We start from the raw sequence: 25,769 nt of genomic DNA, 5'->3' as shown, positions 1-25,769 counted from the left end.
CTGTCCTTCCAGGACTCACAAAACCAGTCCATGGTTGTTCTCAGCGACGGAAATGGTGGCCGTAACAGATTTGCACGCATTAGTTTAACCTAGTTAATGGCATTTTACACAAAAGACACATCGCTTCTGTTTTCATTTAGGAGGAAAAAATCTGTTTCTCCAGGACTCTCACAACTAGTCCATTGTTGTTCTCAGCGACGGTAATGGTGGCCGAAACAGATTTGCACGCATTAATATAAACTAGTTAATGGAATTTTACACAAAAGACACACCAGGTTTTTTTTTCATTTAGGAGGAAAATATCTGTTTCTCCAGGACTCTCAAAACCAGTCCATGGTTGTTCTTAGCGACGGAATTGGTGGCCGTAACAGATTTTCACGAATTAATATAAACTAATTAATGGGATTTTACACAAAGACACATCCCTTCTGTTTTCATTTAGGAGGAAATTTTCTGTTTATCTAGGACTCTCAAAACTATTCCATGGTTGTTCTCATTGACGAAAATGGTGGCTGTAACAGATTTGCACGCATTAATATAAACTAGTTAGTGGGATTTTACACAAAAGACACATCGCTTCTGTTTTCATTTAGGAGGAAAATATCTGTTTCCCCAGGACTCTCAAAACCAGTCAATGGTTTTCCCAGCGACGGAAATGGTGGCCGTTACAGATTTGCACGCATTAATATAAACTTGTTAATGGGATTTTACACAAAGGACACATCGCTTCTGTTTTCATTTAGGAGGAAAATATCTGTTTCTCCAGGACTCTCAAAACCAGTCCATGGTTGTTCTCAGCGACGGAAATGGTGGCCGTAACAGATTTGCACGCATTAATATAAACTTGTTAATGGGATTTTACACAAAAGACACATCGCTTCTGTTTTCATTTAGGAGGAAAATATCTGTTTACCCAGGACTCTCAAAACCAGTCCATGGTGGTTCTCAGCGACGGAAATGGTGGCCGTTACAGATTTGCACGCATTAATATAAACTAATTAATGGGATTTTACACAAAGGCACATCCCTTCTGTTTTCATTTAGGAGGAAAATATCTGTTTACCCAGGACTCTCAAAACCAGTCCATGGTTGTTCTCAGCCACGGAAATGGTGGCCGTAACAGGTCTGCACGCATTAATATAAACTAGTTTATGGGATTTTACACAAAAGACACATCGCTGCTGTTTTCATTTAGGAGGAAAATATCTGCTTCCCCAGGACTCTCAAAACCAGTCAATGGTTTTCCCAGCGACGGAAATGGTGGCCGAAACAGGTTTGCACGCATTAATATAAACTTGTTAATGGGATTTTACACAAAAGACACATCGCTTCTGTTTTCATTTAGGAGGAAAATATATCCCTCCAAAACTCTCTTAATCTCTCTATTGTTGTTATCAGCGACTGAAAAGATGGCCGTAACAGATTTGTAAGCATGAGTATGAACAAGGTTATAAAAGATTTACAGGACATGTAAGAGAATATTTCAATATCAGTCATTGAGGAATGAACTGGTTAACTATACTGAACAAAAAAAGAAACGCACAAAGTCCCCCCCCCACCCTGCAGTGCACCTTAGCTGTAAGGAAATAATGGAAAATTTGGTCAGTTATTGCATCAAGAACGATCTCCCTCCTCAACAATCTACCCTAAAATCAGCCAAGCGTGACGATGTCATTGTGTGACATCTTTAGTCCAAATCACGCGGCGTGATCAAGCCAAGCCGGAGTTATCAAAAAAATAATCTCAACGGATACTCTAAGTTCAGCCACATTAATTTTCCACGTTGGCATTTTAATTTCGCTATTGACTGAGATGCCACGCTTTACGCAAAGTTGATGGATAGTCATAGCCAAACTGCTGTCGCACGGCAGTTTGGTGTTGGCCCGTATACAATTAACCGTCTCTGTACACGTTTCCGTGCTACTGGGTTAGTTTCCGATCGTCCATGGAGCGGTCGTCCGCACGAAAAGCACGACAAGACAGGGCGATTCGATTGTCGCACTTGCGCAACAGATTCAAGACTGCTGTAAAGACTGCGTCGCATACCCTAGGTACTCATGGCAGACCCATTAGTCCTGAAACTGCCAGGAACCGCTTGCGTGCCGAGATAATCATTGCGCGCCGACCTTATGTCGGGCCACCTCTGACACCACAGAGGCGGCAAGTGCGTCTTGACTGAATGCGCAGACATGGCCCGAATAGGTTTGGGATGCGTCAATGGAGGCGTGTGATGTTCACCGACGAGTCTAGATTCTGGCTGTATCGCTCAGACGGAAGAAAAAGGGTATATCGCAGACGCGATGAGCGTTTCGCCGATGCATGCGTGGTTGAACGCGATAGATTCGGTGGGGCTTCTGTAACGGTTTGGGGAGGCATCTCCCATGGAGTAAAATCCCCCTTAGTGGTCCTTGATCAAAACCGCAATGCCGTTCGATACAGAGACCAGATCCTCCAACCACATGTCCTTCCACTTCTCAGGCGTCAGAACCTAATTTTCCAGCAAGACAATGCTCGACCGCATGTTGCCAGAGTCAATTATTTTCTCACGGCAAACAACGTTCAGCCTCCGGAATGGCCCCCATATAGCCCCGACATGTCTCCTATTGAGCATCTGTGGGATGAGCTGGACAGGCGTATTAGGAAACGTCAAAAAAAACCAACTAACCGAGCCCAGTTGATTGCAGCATTAACACAAGAATGGAACAACATTCCCTTAAGGCGAATAAATGTTCTCATGAATTCAATGCATAGGAGAATCCGTGCAGGGATTCGTGCAAAATGTGCCCACACCAGGTACTGAAGTGTCATTTTGTTTTTCGCGGGTATCCCACTTTGAATAACTACTGATGACGCGAGTGACGTCACACAGACTTTTCTTCTACAGTATTGTAAGGAGTAGACTTGTCCCTTCATATTGATATAAAATTTTGTACAAATTTCCCAAAACATCATAGGCTATTGATTGCATAATTTAATTGTGCGTTTCTTTTTCTGTTCAGTATATGTAACGTCGGACATTCTGTAAATGAATCTATTAATATTAAGCCTTCAAGAAATGTCCAGCTTAACAGGCTGTTTGTTATGTTAGATAGTACGGAGCAAAATTAGAATTTTTAAATCGAATGGTATAATAGTATTAATCAAAGGACGTGTTCAATTTCGTTATGATAAGGTGAACTTTTTTAAATAATTAATTCATAATTACAGCAAGTTACATTTAATAAAATGGAAATTTAATACTATAGTCTTGTCTCAAACTTATTTATTCAACTACATACGAAAGCTGCAACATCTGAATTAAGATGACCTTACAATAACTCCACCTATAACGTGTGCTGATGGCCGCGGTGACCGAGTGGTTAAGGCTGACCGTCTACAATCACTAGCCCTCCAATACTGGGTCACGAGTTGGAGACCTACGTGGGGAAAACGCCAAGATCTGATCGCAGGTCCTTGGTTTTCCCCCGGGTACTCCAGTATTCCTCTACCACCGAAATTGGCTGGTCATTTGATGACCATAGCTATTATAGGACGTTAAGCACAAACGAACCAAAACAGGATGTTCTTGTTCTGCATCCCAACAAAAGTATGCTTCAGCGAACACGTTGTAACTGGCTCATAAAATGATCCAAAATGCAAAGCCACAAGAGTCTTTTCATAAAGACCAAAAATATCGAGAGACTCCCTCCATTACTTTGAATGTTATCATCAAGATATTGACGATTTTATGGAGGTCAACGCCGGACAATGGTCAAAAACCAGAGTCGGTTGAGATGAATTAACTATCACAGTGTGTTGAACCAATCAGATACATCTTTATCAAATGTCCGATGTCTAAACTGTACTAAACTATCGGCATGATGATTGCAGATGTGACTGCAAAAACAACATCTAATAACTTCATTATTGTCTGCAAATAACATTGCATTTTATGCATGCTTGCCAATCCAAGAAACCATACCTTATCATTTTTCATTTTTCGAAAGACGAAATATAAAATATTCACATTTCTTTATTGCAGTCTTTCCAAATACCAAATAATGATAAAGACACGGACATGTCTTGAATTCCGAAACTTCACAAGGATTCTTATAATAAAGGTCTTAGTACTGGCTTTGTTAGTTGTTAAACCATTATCCTAATCCCTCACTACCATTGTAAGCATAAGTCATTCTCCAGAATTGGAACTAATGGAATGGGGATTGCGGAGTATTGAACAGAACTTTTCATCAATCTTGAGAATCCTCTCTCAAAAAGTAGATGTTTGTTAAATTCCACTAGACCTTAAAGTTAAGGGTACCATCTAGCTAAACAATAGTGTTTACATTGTCACTATTGTGAACTATTTATTGAATTCTTTCAAACGTAATATGTCAAGAAAATAGCATGCTGCCAAGCATTTTACAGAATTATTGTTGTTATGAATTTGAATGGTTAAAAAATAAAAAATAAAATAAAAAAATACACAAATGCAGGGGTCGAACTCGGTACTAAACATTACAAAGCCTACAGTTTACAAATGTTGTCATACAATTATGAAAGCAGGACATAAAATAAGTATTTCGTTTATGGACCACATAGCATATATGAAACACTTCACAGGGGAAGTTACTCTAAGCCAGAAAAAATCTTCTTTAAGTTGCTTCATCTTCTATAAGGAAGGGAGAATACTCCAATTTAAAAACCGCAATTATAACTGATTCGATGGTACCCTTGAGTTTAAGTCAAAGAATATTGTTCATGAAGACTTTGTTCGGGCTATAACCTTGACAGAGAATTTGTTGCTTCGGGAAACATTTCTATGCAGTGGTAGACATTAAATGAAATAATTAAACACACGAGCTGCACAGAATAAGAAATTGAAAGACAACTTGGGACAATGATTGGTAAGACAGGAATTATTTGAACAGTTTATTAAAGCTAAACTGTATAACAAATAATACATAGATTTAACACCGGTTGTCAAAAGCAGGTGGCAAAGTGTTAAAATGTGGATTTAAAGTACAGGTAAAGGTCGTGTAGTAAGAGAGAAGAAACAGAAACAGTGGAGATAATATCTATTTTATGAGTTAACTATTTGCTACAACGGAATAACTCCCATGTCGAATCAATATTATAGATACTAAAAGCAGTTGTTTTCATTTAAGGTTCTTTAGATCAGACATACTGGAAACTGTAGTACCATGACGTTTATATGCTTCATCAGCCCTAGAACGAATATTCATACACACATGTACATTTGGATATTGTATAATGCCGTTGAGTAGTTATACATATATACAGTATGGCTCTATTTTATTGTCACTTACTCTCTTAAGTGGTGTTATAATCAATCATAATTATACAAACACAGTGCCATAGAATATCAAAATTTAATTTTCCACACAACACAATGTTCCTATTAAACGTGTCCCAACGTTGCAAGAGCGACTGGTCCGTTTGTTAAGCTATGACTGAGTTTATGATTGTGTTGAAAGTAAAACTTTGATATCACATATTTCATAACTGATGACTCTTATTGAATAAAATGTCACAAGCTTTAGGGATGTACAACAAAATGTGTAGTTTTAAGTGGCCATTGTCTGTACAACATAACAACGGGGTTTATGTAACGTATACTTTAAGTTATCATATACAGCTTTCAGAAATCATTGGTAGTGTATGCGAAATATAATGTATATTTTTAAGTTTAAAGTTAAGCTGTACAACATGATATACAAGGCAAAGTAGTGCATGACAATCCCCAGTCTGCCATTGGTAACAATGTTTTTATTTACCGAGCAGTACACCTATTTCAGATTAACGTACAGTAAATAAATTATCCTGAAACAACAATGGACAGTTGTTTTCCAATATTTGCCATCAGAAGTCAAAATAAACATCACAGTAACTTGCTTTTGAAACAGTACATTCTGTCATGTCAGGATATGCCTGCATTACACGGTTTCTCAGTGAGAAAAAGTAAAGAAGGTAAGCTTTGGGCAACCTTTAACAATGAATGAGGTCATATGCCAAAATATATATCGCGTCCTACCTTTCATAAACTGCATGCATTCAACTATCATAAGATATATCTCAGATACTATTTGGTTAATTACGGTGAAATAGTATAAACTATATGTCTTGGATAAGAGTTTCAAAAGGTAAGATAAAAGTCAAAGCATAGGTTACAGTGACCTACTTATTTGACTCTGCACGTAACCATCCCATAAAGTACTTGCATTACAAATCTGGTTACTCAGGAAGAAATAATGCAGTAAATATGTCCCGGACAAACTTTTCGGACGGACGGAATGCACCCCTAGTTTATCTACCCCCTCCAAACGTTGGAAGTGGTAAGGGACTAATAACTTCAATCAACTTGTATTTGTATGGCATCGTGTACCGTATAACTTAATTTAACCTAAGCTTAAACAGCGACATAAGGCATACAATGTAGTTTGAAGTAATTTGTGTTCGTATTACATAACGTATATAACTTTAAGTTGTTAAACTCGTGGACACATCTAACTAGAAATACTCAAACGTTTATTTCATTGGATTTTACATTATGATGGTGTCGGACAAAGATGACAATGCGTGAGTCTAATTCGATCCTTTATAATAATTTTAAGTGGTTTCTGTCAGTTGTTTATAACAATCGATTACTACAATTTTTGAATACGTCTATTTTAAGCAGTGATTGAATACGTATGTTTAATACCCCGTTAGGAATTATTTTTCAAATGAACGATGACTGACCTTCGTAGCGTTCCAGCTGTTGGCCCGGCGGCGCGTGAGCAACGACAATCTTTACTAGATGACTGATAGTTCACATAGAATGTTCTTGATTGTGGAAGAGTAAACAACGCTTCGTGCATTAAGATATTTATTTCATTTTACCAGTATCCTTGACTTTTTTTTAAGAAGTTAACAAACATTTAATGAGAGAAGCATTATTCAGAGCAGGACTTGGTATCGCCATGATAATAAATTAAGAAACCCCTAATTGTACAACGCAGTATGGGCCCTCTATATATAGGGTTGTTGCTACAAATGTGTCATAACTGTAAATAAATACGCTACAGGAGCGACTAAAGAGTTTCAGAGATATGGATAGAGTATTGTCAGTAAAATTAACCCGCTCTAACCCACGTGACACCGACAGCCAGGTATGTGACGGAAAGATGAAATACAAAATGAACATGTACATAAAGTTACAACTGATTTGCAATATCATTGCAATATATCTTCAAATTTGTTTCATAGGTTTATACAAACGGCAATGTTAAAAACATCTTCATCAGAACAAAGTAATTATCTATGGGTTTATATCCGGTTTTGTTTGTTTAATACTACCTGGCATTCAAGAAGCTTGGTGTCATATTCTGTTTCAGCTGCTTACTTTCCAAATATCCAAAGACAACAATTTTGAGGTAGGGCTATAGATTTGCAATCAGTATTTTATTATTAATGGAATGGGAATGTGTGAGAAGCGGTAAAAAAGAAAGTTAAATAATTTCGTATGATAGCGTTTGAGTTTTGTAATCCATTAATGTTTTAAGGATGAAATATTCATGTCTGTCTATTTTTTTGGATCCCTATCACAGGGGGAAATTCATTTTCCATTTAATAATACATGTATTAATACATACCGTCTTCCCTGTCAATCATACTAACTACCATGGTATACACAGTAATTTGTATAACGTACAAAGTGACCAAAGTTTCATACACATTAATTTCCCTGACATACATAGTATACTGACTATCCTGACATACTTTCATGCTATATATTATATATCTTCACACTTACTCTCATATCATACATTCGGATTATCTGGTCATATAACTGACCACAGTTTCATACATTTTGACTTTCGCTCGATACAAACTATAGCCATATTTTCATACCTTAACGTCCATCGGTTCATACCCACCGATTTATGTAACATGCATAATGACTGCCTTTTAACCATCTTAAAACGTGAAAACACCGGGATTCTGGTTTTTGTAATGTGGATTATATTCAGTCACCGAATTTCAATAAGAAGTTATGACGTCTTAACTTGAACGCACACCCAAAGAATATATGATGAACATGAGCACAAGTCAATTTACAAAACTGGCATTTTCGGTTCGAATTCCTAAAGATACACATTTCCGATTTCGTGTTTACAAATTTATGGAAAATTCTTTCAATTTCGTGATCTACAAATGTATATCTTCAATCCGATGTTGTTCTTAATTAAGTTTAACTTAAATTGCTTCTGAAATTTTTATCTAGATAAGTTGGCAATTTTTATTTTTGATGATTATAGTCATTGCCAGCATTTGTTGTAAGATATATTCATTGCTCTGTCTGATCTCCAGTTCTTCCTCAATAATTGTGAAATATTTAGGAATGCTTGTTTTATTCTAGAAAGTTTTGTAAACAGGTTCGCTTATCTATCAGTAAAATCTTTATCTCCCTTTATTCTTAAAAGACATGTTAGCCATCAAATACGTCGTTCACGATGCAATTAACGCTAATAATAAACAAAAACGTAAGTGACCAGTACATGTCCGTGTGGTGATATTAGTCTTAACTGTAATGTGGCAGAAGGGCAAGCATAACTCTATGTGTTCGTAATACACGAAGTATTTGTTCCAGGTTACTCTAGCCGACTCAGCTGACGTTGAAAACGGTATTTCAATGAGGTATTTCCGCAATCATATAATGAATTATCGGATAACACAATAGTAATGTTTTTAAATCAAATTTAGATGGTCATTCAGACGCGATGACCTTCAACAACATAATTCATTTAATATGTTTTTTATTCGATTTGTACTTCATGCAAATCATTTTGAGCATGTATGTTACTGCAAGCTCAGAAAATCTTTGCATTTATTAATATGGAAATCGTAAACTTGATAGATGGTTTGATTGTAATACATAGATATACCAAACTATCAAAAAATTAGTAATGTTTTTAAATCAAATTTAGATGGTCATTCAGACGCGATGACCTTCAACAACATAATTCATTTAATATGTTTTTTTATTCGATTTGTACTTTATGCAAATCATTTTGAGCATGTATGTTACTGCAGGCTCAGAAAATCTGTGCATTTATTAATATTGAATCGTAAACTTGATAGGTGGTTTGATTGAAATACATAGATATACCAAACTATCAAAAATTCCTGAATTAAATCCTTTGTCAACTTTATGTTTTTCAACAGGTCGAAATAGAGTGTTTAATACCTCGCAGTATAAAAACAGCTGACGACCACGTGGACAAAGGATGGGCGTGGCTGATAGTACTGGGGTGCTCTATTGGTCACATGCTGGCTATAATGATGATGTCAAGTTTCGGTTTATTTTTTGTGCCACTGATTGCGGAGTTTGATACAAATCTCGATGAGATAGCTATGGCGGGAAACATTATGTACGGTGCGACCTACATAACAGGTAAACAATCTTTAAAGTTTTGTTTTTGTAATTTTTATATTTGTTCAATTTACATAATCAATACAAAGTAACACTTTATACTTATAACCACACTAACACAAAGACTATTCACCATATACACATACACACACATTGCAATCACCGACTTATCACGTGTCAGCAATAATCATAATTATTCGTCATGACACAGGTGTAATGCATTCTCTATTTCTGTGCTAGTAAAGTATATTTATTTTCACTCTTACTAAGATATAAAATATGTACAGCTCGTAATCTCTCTCTCTCTCTCTCCTTCTCTTTCTCTCTCTATCTCTCTCTCATCCTCTCTTTAAACACATGTGTTACATGGTATACACAAACAAAAATAATAAAAAGGGAGGGGGGCGGGGGCTAGGGATATTTAAAAGTGTTCCTATCTCTTCAGTTTTGTGAAAATGAATGAATCCGAATCTCACAGGAGAAGTCATTTTTCAACTTTTTTGTATTTCTGCATTATCGTTTCATTTTTCATGTTTTGCTAGCAATATCTTATATGATTTAAGTTCGAATTGTATGTGATTCCTCAGACTGATGATATTTAGTTAACACTTTAAACATTTCTGTTTAAATATGTACTGTTTAGCGTAGCAAGAGATGGTTATCTATTTGCAGATCAATATTACAAGCTGTAAATACGCCAAAACTAAATTCCTGTTTGTCAAAATTTATATCAAAGTTACCAGTCTCTAGTAATTTGTGTAATTCTCCCAGAACGCCACTTTCTTTTACATAATCCGAAAATAAAATTAGATTGTCTCTGGAAGTATTTACAAAAAGGAGAAGTAAATTTTGTTTAATACCAATCGTGATTTAAATCGCAAATTTTTGTACAAATTTTTGTAAAACATTTTTGTTTCTATTAGAGTTTCTGCCTGTTCCACTGTTATCGTTCCAGCACTTTTTCGTTATCTTTGTAATACATGTAATATTACCTTTATAGTTTCGAGACTCTAGCCAAACAAAATTATTTACAGTTGTGGGATCGAACAACTTTGAATGATGTGCGGTGTGCGCACGGTGTGTTCTCGGACTGCGCACCATAATGAAAAACTGTGCTATTCTAGCCATTGGTTGATAAATATTCAGGAATGTTTTATGTTGGAAAATGAGATTTTTTTTTTTCAGAGGTGGAAGACGGCATGATTCTTCAACACATACACTCATAAGGTAAACACGATGTAAGGTAGTACTAGGTAATATATTTCCAACTTACATCTGTCAAACATTCAAGTTACATTAACACCATAGAAATATTTTTCCAAGCAGAATTTACTGATATTTAGTAATAACAAAACTACCACCAACGTCAATATACGAAGACAAAACCCAAAAACTATGACGATGAACTTACACAAACAAACAAATAAATACCTTTATGTAATAGATAAATACTTTTCACGAATGTTTTTTATCTGATAATAAACAATCAAAGATTATAGAAATGAACATACATAATGACTAACGTAAACATACTAATAAATATGTACTTGTCGATAAGACTGTGCCCTTTCCTCGCAACTTTATAAAAATACGGGCTAAAGTTACATGGAAATATTTTGTAAATCATCTTTTTGCATCTGAAATTGAAATTGCAGAACAAAATTAAAGATAAATTTACTTTAGATAATTGAAGGGTATTCTTAGTACAACTTAGATTTCTTTGCTTTCGACAATGAAAGAGCATCTCCTATAAAATTGAAAGTTCCTTTAATTAAGCTAAGAGAAGTGTATTCCTGAAGCAACTCAGATCCCTTAACTTTATACAGACCCCTATCACTGAAACGAAAAGTATTCAAGTAACAACCCTTTGGGAGGGTATTCCTAATAAAGTTAAAATCCTTATGCTTTTGGCAAAGGAAGGTAATAATAGACACCATTACCAATCAGCTATTATTTTCAAACATGATATCCGATATTTGTTTGTTCCTCGCCTTAGTGACTCTGGCAAGTCCTGTGTGTGATATGTTGGGTTGCCGTATCATCATGTATATTGGAGCCGTACTGCTAGCTGGGGCTTTCTTTATCGGCTATCTCCTCCTGAACATCTATACCTTTTTTGCTATTGGGGCTATAGCAGGTAAATATTATATATTTGTTTTGTCCGGTGTTTTTTTGTTGTTAATATAAGTAGTATTCCGTCCTTGCGTATTGCAGAGTTATCTTCTCTTGGGAACAGGTATTGATTGTTACGTCATTGGTCTGTGTGAGAAAATTACGTCGTTTTCTCAAATATTGATGACGTTATTCTCACAAACAAGTGATGTAACAATCAATACCTGCTCCCAAGAGAAGATAACTCTGCAATACGCAAAGACGGAATATGTCATGCTGACATCAATGTGGCAGGATCTTTTGTAAGTTGAGTGTTAAACGGTCCGGTCTTTAACGCAGATGGCCGGAGTTCAATTTCCAAAAATTTCGTAGCTTTGGATTCGAATTTCTAAAGAAAATAATTTGGTCATTCAAGGTGGATCACGAAATGTTTAAGGTGGATGTTTTGTTCGTTGCGCTGTAAGACTGTGGTACTAGGGAAAAATTGCCGGTAAAAGTACGGAACCGCCACAAAACAGAATTCACATCTCCAGTACACATTCCATGCTTACATGTAGCGCAGAATCAATTGTCTGGAACGGCAGCTTATGAAAAATCCTCAAATGTTATTGATAATCTATGTTCTTTAAAGCGCCTTGGACTAACTCATTCTAGCTAGATGGAACGTTGTACCAGATGTTGTACACTTAATATAAACTAGTTGATATCGAAGGAAATGTAAGTTATTACGTGATACATGGTTTAATATTTTATTTTATTGCAATTCATTGTTAACTTTTCAACATGTGAATGTATAATGTTTGGCATGGGCGTCAACTGATAAATATAGTTTTAGTATTTGATAACTGATCAAATAATTTAATAATGCTTCCCTTAATCTGCAGGTCTAGGAGGAGGCCTTTCTATAGCTTCCAGTCTTATGGCATTCAGAGGGTACTTCGAAAAGAAACGCCATATTGCCCTGGCGTTAATTTTTGTTGCTAACGGAACCGGAAGTGTAATAGGACCACCAATCACAACTTTCCTTTTGAATGAATTCGGACTCCGAGGAACATGTATGATGTTATCAGGCATTTACCTTCACGGTGCCATTGGCGGGGCGCTGCTTAGGCCGTTACCACCCAACCCTTTCCAAAAGGCTCCTCAACAAAAAGGTATAAAATGGAAACGGAAAAAATGGTATTTCTAAAGCACGCGTCATCTTATTAAGACATTAGTACGTTAGAAAAAGTATTGTTAAAGCATATTTAATCACATCATTCTAGTGTCTATGTACATTTTGGTTGGTTAGGACAAAGGTATCAATAGCAGAGACACACAAACAAAATTAAAAGGAAACGAATCATACATATATGTAAACCAAAGCAAGATACAGGAGACGAAACAGAATATTCCGGAGTGGTGAGTATTTCTTGAGGCGCATATGGCACCTGTCGTAGGAGTCCGAAGTAACTGACAATCTTCTTTTAATATGTTTGATTTGGCAGATACAGTCAGACATTCCCCCATATGGACCCTTTGAAACAAAATGTGCACCGGGTTTGGTGTGCTCTTTAGTTAATGCTTTCCTGTATACTGTTTACATACTTTCGATAACCGATTGGAATGGTAATTGCTGTATTTTTGCAGCTGAGACGTTAAAACATGTCGACAACGACGACTTTATAACTTTAAGGAAAATATATTTTCACAACAGGTTAGGATTGGTCGACCATTGTCACTAGTAGGTCGGTTGTCAAGTGACCGAAAATGAAGTACCCAAGTAGCAACACCACCAACAGCAAAATACTTATTGTTATTGTTATTTTACACTTGCGTGTAACCAGACATTGTAGAATAAAACTGACATTGGAATTATTATGAATATTTTACGATACTCAAAACCATTTAACATGCAGATCTAGTCAAACTAGAATAAAGCATATTGTTGGGGACATCTCGTTTCTATTGTGGGAAACCCGCATCATCTTGCAAGATTTCACGATTTCTTGGACCGACGAAAACCGAAACATTTCGAGGAAATAACCCCTGTTGCGGAAATCTGTAAAATGAAGATTTGACCTAATCGTTGTTGATAATAAAATCGCTGCAGTTTCAGAAATGAATATATAACATTTACATTCGTGTATGGAAAGTACATGGATATACAAGTACTCCTGAATATATGCAAAGTTTAATTGAAGTACGCACCAAACCCAGTGCGCATTGTTTTTCAAAGAAACCCTGTGGAGCTACCAACGACTCATCTATTTTTAGAATGGAGTCAGTTATTCCGAACTGTCAGTGTCTCCGTAAAATCAAGGAAAATACATGTATGTCACAAACTGTCTAAGAAACAGTCAAAACATATTGGATAATATGTGTCTTCTTAATTTAGGTACTGGTATCAGTTATGCATGTTGATTATGGCGTACAATGTTTGTACCTGTGTGCTGAAACTGCGGCGTATTTTGAATCTGTGTTGATGCTCTGGCATACACTTGGTCTAATTTACTCTGCGTTGATAGAACAACATATACAAATGTTAAATAATACCCAGTGCTCGTTTCATGCTTTTAGTTCAGTTTTCTACATGTATGATATCTCTATATACAAAGCACCACCATAAAGCCTGTTCTTGTTTGGGATAGACAGGTTTTCAAAAATCACGGTTTAACGGAAAGTACGTTATGTTTAGATAAAACTATTATTTCATACAGTAATACTTTCTTTAGATATTCCAATAAAATTATTTATAAAACAATATACGTAAATCATGTAAATAATATTCATATATTATCATGTGTATAACGATACTATTATGCAATAGCAGTTTGGTAAATATTTTATTGAAGGTAAAATAAATAATGAGATACATGTAACACAAATACATTTTATTGTTAAGTTGTGTGCATATGTTTCAGAGCGTACCGTCAGGCTGCTGTGTGCGGTAGTCCGAGCCTATGGGGTATACATAGACAAAGCGTTGTTAAGAAGTTTCCTATTCTACCTGTGTATTATATCCTCATACCTCTATGTCATTGGATTTGTGGTAACGTATTCTCGTCTACCCGACTATATGACAACGAACACATATTCCCTGGAAGAAGCGTCTACAGCCCTCCTCCTAGCCGGGGCGGCAAACACTTTGGGGAAAATGGTTGGAATGTTACTTGTTGACAAAAGGCCTAGTTTCACCCGCTACTTCTATATCTGTGCCTGCGTCCTCAGTGGGGGATCGCTCACATCTATTCCTTTATGCATGAATGTCTTCCACTTTTACGCAGCATCTGCAGGGTTCGGCTTTTTCTTTGGTAAGAATTGGGCTTGATTACAATGGAACCATTTTGTTCAAACCACATGAAGCAATTTTTATTGATAAAATTGCAGTACAAGGTCGTCGTTAATATGACAAACTTACAATACTGGGTTTCGAGAGATGCCAGTTAAAAATCCCTATGGGCAAATTTAATGTCGACATCATGATCTTAAAGTAAGTAAATATTCTATATTCTATATAAAGTTGTACGTTTTCAAGGGTTTCCATGTAAATCTTTTCGTTGCTCCTATTTTACCACCGGGTCATCTCTTTGGGGTTCAAATTACGATTTTGTTGACACTTCAGGATGCTGTTTTAATCGCATCATATTAATTGATTAACATAAAAGTTACAAGTACAATTAAAACTCTCAATAAGGAAACTTATTAATGATACATTAAACATTTTTTAACTTTTAATTTTCAGTTGCAGTTTTACAGTTGTAATCGATTTCATCAATATTCCTTTGTTTTAAAGGCAATATTCACTACCTTGGAAGCATGCTGTTTATTGAGTTTTTCGGACCAAGTAAATTGTCCGGATGTTTTGGAATGCTCTATTTGTCCTACACTGTTGCATCTTTTACGGGAAATCCTCTGGCAGGCAAGTTGTTTCTTAAATTGTAAGTCCTCGGGGAGTCGCGTTAGAAAGTCCTATAAGAAACATTCGGGGAGGCACGTTAGTTAGTCACATCGAAAGTCCCCGGGGAGCCAAGTTAGTAAGTCATATAAGAAATACTCGGGGAGTCGCGTTAGTTAGTCACATCGTAAGTCCTCGGGAAGGCACGTTAGTTAGTCACATCGAAAGTCCTCGGGGAGTCGTGTTAGTAAGTCCTATAAGAAACACTCGGGGAAGCACGTTAGTTAGTCATATAAGAAATACTCGGTGAGGTACGTTAGTTAGTCACAACGGAAGTTCTCTCATAAATACTTTTATAAAAAGTTATACTAAAATGCTCTTACCTGTATCCTTGTCAGATTGGTACGTCAGTTATTTAGTAGTTATGTACACAAATAATTCCTCTGGCAGGATACTATTAATTCATATTCGAAAAACACGGAAAGGTGAACTTTGTTATGCATGTAACTAATTTAGAAATACCATGGCAATCTTTGAGACGACAAAGGGTCCTATTGCACCTTAGCATAATATCCTATTACTCGGTTATATCTGATATTCTGCTCTGCAGAATAATTCTATTAGCATTTTTGCTAATCAGACCTTGCGAATTAGAAAGAACATTGTTTCAATATGACAACCGCTAAAATCAGAGGCTTACTGAAAACATCATTAACCTACATTATTGTTCAAAAGACACAGACAGAACAAATGTTAACTTCCATTATGATGCCTATTTATATTTTCACAATTAGCAGGTTAACAGAAATAATGAAAACTGTAGTTATGATGTTTACAAAAATAATGAAAATCTATCGTAGTGTGATGATGTAAAAAAATAAAATTCTTTCGAAGCTATCATGTTTCCAGAACAAATGGAAAATCTAATGAAGCTACAGTGTATAATGTTAACAAAAATAATGGACATCTACCGTAGTAAAAATGTTTACAGAAATAATGGACATCTACCGTAGTAATAATGTTAACAGAAATAATGGACATCTACCGTAGTAATAGTTTTTACAGAAATAATGAAATTCTTCTGTAGTTATCATGATCTCAGCAAAAATAAGGACATACTGTACGCAAGAATATTTACAGAAAATTGCCTGTGAAGAGAAACGTATTCAATGATACAGTTTCATATAAGTGGACTGTAGTTTATAGAAATAATAAAAATCTACAATTACTACATGTATACAGTTTACAGAAACTATGAAAATCTTCCTTAGTTACATGTATCATGCTGACAGAAATTTTGAGGATCTGCTGTACGCTAGAATACCTACAGAACGTTCCCTGTGAAGAGAAACGTATTTAATCATACAGTTTCATATTTATGAACTGTTGTTATAATATTTACAGAAATAATGAAAATCTATCGTATTTATGAACTTAAACAGAAATAATAAAAATCTGCCGTAGTTATGGTTTTTACAGCATCTGCCGTATTAACAACGTATAACGTTTACAGAAATAATAAAAAACCTACAGAAGGTATAATGTTTACCGAAATTATGAAAATCTTCTATAGTTGCATGTATCATGCTGACAGACATTTGAGGATCTGCTGTACGCTAGAATACCTACAGAACGTTCCCTGGGAAGAAAATCGTATTCAATAATATCTTTTGTACTGTTACAGGAATGGTCGCTGATAGGACGTCATTTGATGGCGCTGAATTCTTCTTCATCGGATCCTGTATCATAGCTGCCGGGTTCGTGTTGATTCCAAGTGTTTTTGTCACAACCAACAGATCAATCCTTCATACGAAAACGGAAACACCGACTTTGGAATCTCCATTCGGTCCTTCAGAAATCTCTGACATAGATCCTATGCCATATTCAAGAATAGGCCCATTGGAAATAACGGAAAGCATATCGTATAAAGCTGTGCTGTACGGTGCTATATCCCTACCAGCATAAATACGTCTCTAAACGAATTATATCAACGACGTATTCATTTATGTCTACGTATTAGAACATTGTTTTAATTTAAATGCGTGATAATTTAGCTCTCTTACAAGCAAGAGCTCTGTGCTGTTTTTATTTTAAATTTTATAGTCATATTTATGAAGTGCTTTTTAATTTTATAGTCATATTTATGAAATTCTTTTTAATTTTATCGTCATATTTATGAAGTGCTTTTTAATTTTAGTGAAAACCTCAAACATATGAACATCACTTAATAAAGTAAGCTTAGTCATACGCGCACACACCGCTCAAATAAGTGCATTTATAGTAAAAAGAAAGCTTGATGAAAGTAAATGTGGTAGGTTGTATAGAGTTAAATGTCCTACCAACAGCTAAGGTCATTTGAGGAGTGTCGCCAAGTGTGTTGCATAGGCTTGCATGTGCGTCAGTGTGCCAGAGGCAGGATAGGTTGTTGTAAATGCCTCCTTGTGATAGCATTGAACTGATGCGACGTTAGACATTAAATGTGATCTGGTAATACGTACCTCTTACTATGATATAAAGTCCAACAAACGAATTCAGGGACACATTAATTTTGCTGCGTTTCTTCTTCTTCTTCTTTTTCTTCTTCTTCTTCTTCTTTTTCTTCTTCTTCTTCTTCTTCTTCTTCTTCTTCTTCTTCTTCTTCTTCTTCTTCTTCTTCTTCTTCTTCTTTTTCTTCTTCTTCTTCTTCCGCCAAATGGTGTCTTGGCGTCTTCTGAAATCCAGATACTTATAAAATTTGCCATGACCATTGCTTAGCATGTGTAAATGTATGTAACGCATTTTATTTTCTGATCAGTCAATAAACATGACCGTCGTAGCTTCTGATTGCTTGTTATACACCAAGGTGATTTTGCTTAAACTTGCTTTCTGAAGCATCACTTGCGACTATAGGGGCAGTTTCGAGGACTTGTTGAAGGGTTCCAAATGCAATCGTTACACTTCAAACTGGTATATCTTCATTTGTTTGCCATTCTGATATCTATTGTATGAATTATAATTTTGTTCGTCGAGTTTACGTTTATTTATTATATAATTGGTAAATGTGGAAGTTCATATTCTAATAGAAGCAACTAATAGTATTCAAACAAACTCAGGTTTTTTTCATAGTATAAATAGCATTAATGATACAGATACACAAATAGTTGATTCACGATCTAGTCACATGATGATACCATTTGCATGATTATCTAACAATTACCGGTAGTTTTGTAGTTTATACTATTATTCTACTTTGTTGAACACCAGAATACAGAGTTATTACCATGTATAACGTTTTGCAATCAGGTTCGTGGACATGACAGGGCAGGAGTCGAAATTTGTCTTCCTTCATCGGTAGTGATTTGTACATTATACCTATCACACACAATGTATCATATACATAAGTGAATGTTGAACCAAAGTTTTAAACTACCTGTCGTAAGATTAATGCGTCAAATATGTCTTATTTGCGCATTTCGTATCCATATTTATAACTATACAGTGCTTACAAAATTCTCAAATCATCAACAATTTGTGATTATGACGATGTTGAGATTATTGGGCTGTTGGCTACTGTAACATTAAAACCTCCTTGAGGAGGCCACGCCAGTGTAATAGTCAGAGTCGAAATGTTAATGGTCAAAAGTTGTTTGATAGTGAGATTGAGGCCCGGACAGGGCGAGAGTCAATAGTTGTCGTCCTTCGTCAGTTGTAATTCTATGTTGCTGTTTTTATCAGTCAATTACTCCAATGTATTATCTTGTATAACTAAGGTTTTGTATTAAACGATGAGCGATTAGTACAAAGGTGTTATTTGTTTTAATAAGACAATAATTCATTGGGAAACAAGTAAATAATTATTTATAGAATAAGTAGCTAACTTACATGAGTACTAAATGATGTATGGAATTGCCTGATGTATGTGTGAATGATGTATGCAACCCCTCCTACGAGAGGCGACCATTTGTCCGGATGTTGATTGCATTGCTACTTATATCAAAAGACAGAGACAAATAAAATGATATAACTGATTTAATATCTTTTATTATCTGTACAACAAATAAAGGAAAAACGTGTTCTACCTTATAGTCATATAACACTGAAAATGTTATAGATGTACAAAGAAGGTTGAGTTATACACAATACAGTTGTGTACAGGTAGATCTCAAGTACTGTAACGGATTGTTTTGTAAAATTAAATGAAAAGAAAGCCCTGATTTTCAATTAATTGTCTAAAGCAATATAATACCGTTGCACTGCAACTTTGGCGCATGATTGACAACTATCACAACTAAGTCCATGGCACATTTCCGTAAATGGAAATATATTTTAAGATGAGAACTTGTAGGTCAAAATATTCCTTTTAGCCTTTTTGAAACAAAAAAAATCTGATATTAGAAAAAGGCAAAATTGTCATTCAAAATTATATTTCGAACATTTCTATTGTTTAATTATTACAATATAAAGCATTGCGTTATAAGATGCTTCTAAAGCGACTGTAAATATACATAAACCATTTGCTTTAAAATCAATAATGCGTCAAAAGGCGCTTCCATAGGTATTGCGAAATAGCGTCAAAACGCCTTATTAAAAGATGGTAAAGGTGTAAAATAGCTGTAAATGAGGATTGTGTCATTGTTTAAAAAATCTCTGATATTGGGATTGTTTAAACGCCTAAAAAGGCACATAGATGCCCTTACTAGAGATTGTGTAAATGACTCAAAAGCATCCTTACAATAGAACAATATTTAGGCGTCAAAACACTGTTTGAAGGCGTCACAAGGCGCGTATATGTAAACTTGATAAAGGAGTGAGATGACGCCGCTTACATGTAGACTCTGTAATGGTGAAAAAGGAGAAAATGATATTGATATTGAATTAATGTAAAAGCATGAAAAGGTGCTTACTCGCATTTTTTGGAAGACGTCAATAGACATTTACATGGACATTGTGAAACGACGTCATACCGGGCTAACATGGATATTGTGTAGAGGCGTACAATGGTGTTTACATGAAAAAAGTGTAAGTACGTCAAAACAGTATTAAGAAATCATAAATGGATAGGAGATTTTGTTCTAAACAAAAAACAATTACAAGTTATCTGCTGTAGTCAATATCTGTTTATATATTGGCATTATGGCTTTAAAGTGTTGGAAAAGTAATCTGGCTTGTAGGCGTAGTATCATGATGTCGCAACTTGGAAACATTTATTGATAATTTCGGTAGTTCGTGTCGTATGTTATTCCATCGCTCATTCAAGTGTAGCCGCACATTGTTATCAATTTGTACGAGATAATTATGAAATGGATTATTATGTTGTACACTGTAATTATGAAATGTCCTTTGTTAATATACGAAGAAGACTAGACTGAACAGCAATGGTGTGGTATAACGATGGTAACACTACATTGCTCGTGTCAAAAATGTAAAAAATGACACACGGAACTGAAAATTCTACTACGAAAAGTAAATATTTATAGTTTCTAGTCTCTGATGAGAGGTATTTCCCACCATATTTGGCCGACAAGACCTGTTTAACGGACACCGGTAAAGATAAAACAACTGGTTTCGTAAATCACCAACAAACATTCGCTGTGTCCGAAATTCCGCTGTGTCGTTATCATCATTGTAATAAGAATTTACATCTGAATTGAGATTTAAACATCACTACTGCATAGTAAGGGTTTATTTCTGTATCGTAAAGGTTTACTACTGTATCGAAAGTGTTTACTACTGTATCGTAAGGGTTTACTACTGTATCGTAAGGGTTTACTACTGTATCGTAAGAGTTTAATACTGTATCGTAAAGGTCTACTACTGTGTCGTAAGGGTCTACTACACTGTACTGTATCGTAAGGATTTACTACTGTATCGTAAAGGTTTACTACTCTATCGTAAGGGTTTACTACTGTAATACTAGGGTTTACTACTGTATCGTAAGGGTTTACTACTGTATCGTAAGGGTCTACTACTGTATCGTAAAAGTCTACTACTGTATCGTAAGGGTCTACTACTATATCGTAAGGGTTTACTACTGTATCGTAAGGGTTAACTACTGTATCGTAAGGGTTTACTACTGTAACGTAAGGGTCTACTACTGTATCGTAATGTTTGACTACTGTATCGTAAGGGTTAACTACTGTATCGTAAGGGTTTACTACTGTATCGTAAGAGTTTACTACTGTATCGTAAGGATTTACTACTGTATCGTAAGGGTTTACTACTGTATCGTAAGGGTTTATTACTGTATCGTAAGGGTCTACTACTGTATCGTAAGGGTTTATTACTGTATCGTAAGGGTCTACTACTGTATCGTAAGGGTTTATTACGGTATCGTAAGGGTCTACTACTGTATCGTAAGGGTTTATTACGGTATCGTAAGGGTCTACTACTGTATCGTAAGGGTTTATTACGGTATCGTAAGGGTCTACTACTGTATCGTAAGGGTTTATTACGGTATCGTAAGGGTCTACTACTGTATCGTAAGGGTCTACTACTGTATCGTTAGGGTCTACAACTGTATCGTAAAGGTTTACTACTGTATCGTAAGTGTTTACTACTGTATCGTAAAGGTTTACTTCTGTATCGTAAGGGTTTACTACACTGTACTGTATCGTAAGGGTCTACTACTGTATCGTAAGGGTTTACTACGGTATTGTAAGGGTTTACTACTGTTTCGTAAGGGTTTACTACTGTATCGTAAGGGTTTACTACTTTAACGTACGGGTTTACTACTGTAACGTAAGGGTCTACTACTGTAACGTAAGGGTTTACTACTGTTACGTAAGGGTTTACTTCTGTATCGTAAGGGTTCACTACTGTTACGTAAGGGTTTACTTCTGTATCGTAAGGGTTTACTACCGTATCGTAAGGGTTTATTACTGTATCGTAAGGGTCTACTACTATATCGTAAGGATTTACTACACTGTACTTTATCGTAAGGGTTTACTACTGTATCGTAAGGGTCTACTACTATATCGTAAGGGTATACTACTGTATCGTAAGGGTTTACTACTGTGTCGTAAGGGTTAACTACTGTATCGTGAAGGTCTACTACTGTATCATAAGGGTCTACTACCATATCGTTAGGGTATACCTCTGTATCGTAAGGGTTTACTACTGTATCGAAAGGGTTTACTACTGTATCGTAAAGGTTTACTTCTGTGTCGTAAGGGTTTACTACACTGTACTGTATCGTAAGGGTTTACTACTGTATCGTAAAGGTTTACTACTGTATCGTAAGGTTTTACTACTGTATCGTAAGGGTTTACTACTGTAACGTAAGGGTATACTACTGTATCGTAAGGGTCTACTACTGTATCGTAAAAGTCTACTACTGTATCGTAAGGGTCTACTACTATATCATAAGGTTTTACTACACTGTACTGTATCGTAAGGGTTTACTACTGTATCGTAAGGGTTTACTACTGTATCGTAAGGGTTTACTACTGTATCGTAAGGGGTTACTACTGTATCGTAAGGGTTTACTACTGTATCGTAAGGGTTTACTTCTGTATCGTAAGGGTTAACTACTGTTTCGTACTGGTTAACTACTGTATCGTAAAGGTTTACTACTGTATCGTAAAGGTTTACTATTGTAACGTAAGGGTTTACTACTGTATCGTAAGGGTTTACTACTGTATCGTAAGGATTTACTACTGTATTGTAAGGGTTTACTACTGTATCGTAAAGGTCTACTACTGTATCGTAAGGGTTTACTACTTATGCACGTTCTATGCAAATCATTGTCCCCTCGCAGGCTACTGACACGAATGAGAGTATCAAGTCCTTTCTTGTGAACCTTTTGTTTGTCATCCCCCAAAGCATCACGGCAAATCACACAACATCCCTCATGCAGACCACCAGGCACATGAGGGAAATCACCATCTTGGACGTGCTGACCATCCATTATTGTATATCAAGTCCTGAAAAGACAGATATGAAGGCATCAGTATATGACAAAGACGAAAGAGTTATATTTGACACACTCTTTTTAGCGAAACCGTTCCAATCCTGTGTACATAGTACATAGTCTTGAAGCAAAAACATACTTTTACAAAAATGGGCTTATCGTGACGTTTTATAATATTGTTACAAATATTGTCAACAAAAGTAGTACATATAATCAAAATTCATTAATAACAACATCAAAACACCAACCAAAACAATTCTTGCTGCAAAACCGCTGCTTCTCAATGAAATTCCACTTTTTCCATTAATCCAGATTGTAAACAGATTATGGTTATGTAACAGTCTGTTTCTAGGGGTCTCTTTGTATAGAACACTCCAACGCTATCTTTGCTTCCGTTGATATTTATTCCTCATATATTAAACCCTCTTCATAGACGAAGAAGGTCTAAATCCAGGGAGACAAACCCGTACGTGAGTACGTGACCAAGTAACCAATCTTGCGCATACAATGAATTTAGAATTCCCAGCTCACTAATAAGCACCAAGTCTGCACAATTGCATAAAACGTCCATAAACTTGTACGGGAGTGACAATGCCCCCAAAAGCGCGGGTGCGCACTGACCCATGGTCAATCTTACACAAAAATAGATTGACCCATGAACCTTGACAAACAGGTTTGCACAGGTGTCATTTGATATAAAGCAAAGTGTACATGTATATAGATACACTGTATAGTAAAAGCACAGCACTTAATACTCTGCTCTTAATGAAGAATCAAGTTTAAAAATAACCAGCTTTACAGGTAAAAGATATTACTGTCATTAAATAATGACACTGCTACATTCTCCCCTCCTTACATGAAAGATGTCCACATCTTTACAGTAGCATTTACTAAAACATTACACTATTACCTAACTATATAATAACAAAAATTTCATCCAAGTACACTACAAAAAGATTATCCTCATAAAAACACATTAATTGATTGTAGTCATAAATCAATATAGCTACCATGTCACAAAAATGAATGACATATAATGAAAATTTAACATAAAAATGCACAAAATGTATATACACTCCTCTCCTGCTCATAAACATTACGTATACCTGAAAACTCTCACCCATCAAACTTAGCACCTCACTGGTAAAATCAATATTTTCTCAGCATTATTTTTTTTGCCCTTCACATGTAACGACTATATAGTGAACCAGGTGTTTTAATACCCGTCAGGATAAATTGGCCCTCATTATGGAAAGTGAAAAGGTTGAATTTAAACTGCAGTGAAAAATTCCTGGTATACAACAATAGTGTTACACCTCCGGACAACACATACATTCTGTTCTGCATCATGCTTCCACGCTGGAACCTGGTTAGTCCCAAATTTTTACAGAGGCAATTTTTGTTAACCATCAGCTCCAGAATAAAAACATACTCCAGTTTCTACAGACAACTTAGGATTGTTCTTTACAAGTTTCAAAATTAATGCCAAACTGTCAGTATGCCCTTTAACGACAGAGCTTTATAGAATACACTCAAAATTTCTAAATCAAATTATTTTTTCTTAAAGCCAAATCAACAAACTGTTATGTGTAATAAATTAACATATTTGCATCACTCTTATATCAAAGAAAATATCAAAAATATAAATTTTCTTTCATCTAACCGATATATTCTCGTTCTTCATTTTTGGCGAAAAAAGGTGAAAAATCGGCCAAATTTAGAAATGGCCTCAATTTTTTTCATCAAAGGAAAACTTTCAGGACTTTTTTTCTATCATATTAGAGACATTGATGAGTTGAAATCAGAAGAGTTTGATAACATAGTAATTTTTTCCCCAGATCACCCTGAAACGGACCTATTCCACCGACCTAACAGGAGCTTATTACCCTGTATCAGCCGTCACGATCACTGCGATCGGAGTCAGAATCATTTTTGTGTGTCCCAAAATCTCGTACTGTGACGTATGGAAACCGTTGTTTTTGGACGGTGTCGGCCATGTTGTGGAATAGCTTACAGTCTGCTATTAGAAAAGTCAAATACCCTGGCAAAATTCAAGAAAGACATCAAAACTCACCTCTTCATGTCTGCATTTTAGGCTCTTTGCATCAAGTTACCGGTTAATCGGTCAATTTGGTAGTCAAATAATAAACTGCAACAAATACATTATATGTTTAGAAAATATTCTATCTAAAACGTATTTACACCACAAACATACATGTATATTTTAATTAGCATGATACTTTACTCGTGTATTTCAAGGTTAACACTGGAAATAGTTGCATGTAACCTCAGTCAGTATATTTCATGGACAACGAATGTCGGATGCAGTAACACGGATTCAATTACAGTTATCTGTTTATCACAATTTGCTTGACAAACGTTTTAAGACATGCTTGCTCATTCAAGTGTGTATTCTTCAGATAATCCTTTCATCTCACATGTACAGGCGCGTTCTATCTCAGAAAGTTGATATTTCA

At 35.7% G+C, this 25,769-nt stretch overlaps 1 protein-coding gene across 2 annotated transcripts; it reads left to right on the top strand.

Annotated features, from left to right (window-relative positions):
- The first annotated feature begins 7,058 nt into the window (after nt 1-7,058).
- Nucleotides 7,059-18,031, top strand: LOC110462513 (monocarboxylate transporter 9-like). Of its 2 annotated transcripts, XM_021516488.1 has the most exons (8): nt 7,065-7,151; nt 8,633-8,679; nt 9,208-9,436; nt 11,412-11,552; nt 12,412-12,681; nt 14,431-14,820; nt 15,303-15,428; nt 17,089-18,031. In XM_021516488.1, exons 3-8 carry the CDS (start codon nt 9,310-9,312, stop codon nt 17,367-17,369), a joined length of 1,335 nt encoding a protein of 444 aa, XP_021372163.1. In that variant the 5' UTR covers nt 7,065-7,151; nt 8,633-8,679; nt 9,208-9,309; the 3' UTR covers nt 17,370-18,031. The 2 variants fall into 2 exon arrangements, with proteins under 2 accessions (XP_021372160.1, XP_021372163.1); XM_021516485.1 differs by lacking the exon at nt 8,633-8,679 and having other exon boundaries at nt 7,059-7,151.
- Nucleotides 18,032-25,769: the final 7,738 nt, after the last annotated feature.

The sequence above is a fragment of the Mizuhopecten yessoensis genome, unplaced genomic scaffold (assembly GCF_002113885.1).
Source record: "Mizuhopecten yessoensis strain PY_sf001 unplaced genomic scaffold, ASM211388v2 scaffold10797, whole genome shotgun sequence".
NCBI lineage: Eukaryota > Metazoa > Mollusca > Bivalvia > Pectinida > Pectinidae > Mizuhopecten > Mizuhopecten yessoensis.
This window is presented reverse-complemented; position numbering and strand designations above follow the sequence as displayed.

Excerpts from the sequence above, each read along its gene's own strand:
- LOC110462513 (XM_021516485.1), top strand. The coding sequence starts at position 7,092 with ATGGATAGAGTATTGTCAGTAAAATTAACCCGCTCTAACCCACGTGAC. Across the intron at positions 7,152-9,207 it reads CACGTGACACCGACAGCCAG|GTCGAAATAGAGTGTTTAAT; the intron begins GTATGTGACGGA and ends GTTTTTCAACAG. Across the intron at positions 14,821-15,302 it reads AGGGTTCGGCTTTTTCTTTG|GCAATATTCACTACCTTGGA; the intron begins GTAAGAATTGGG and ends TTTGTTTTAAAG.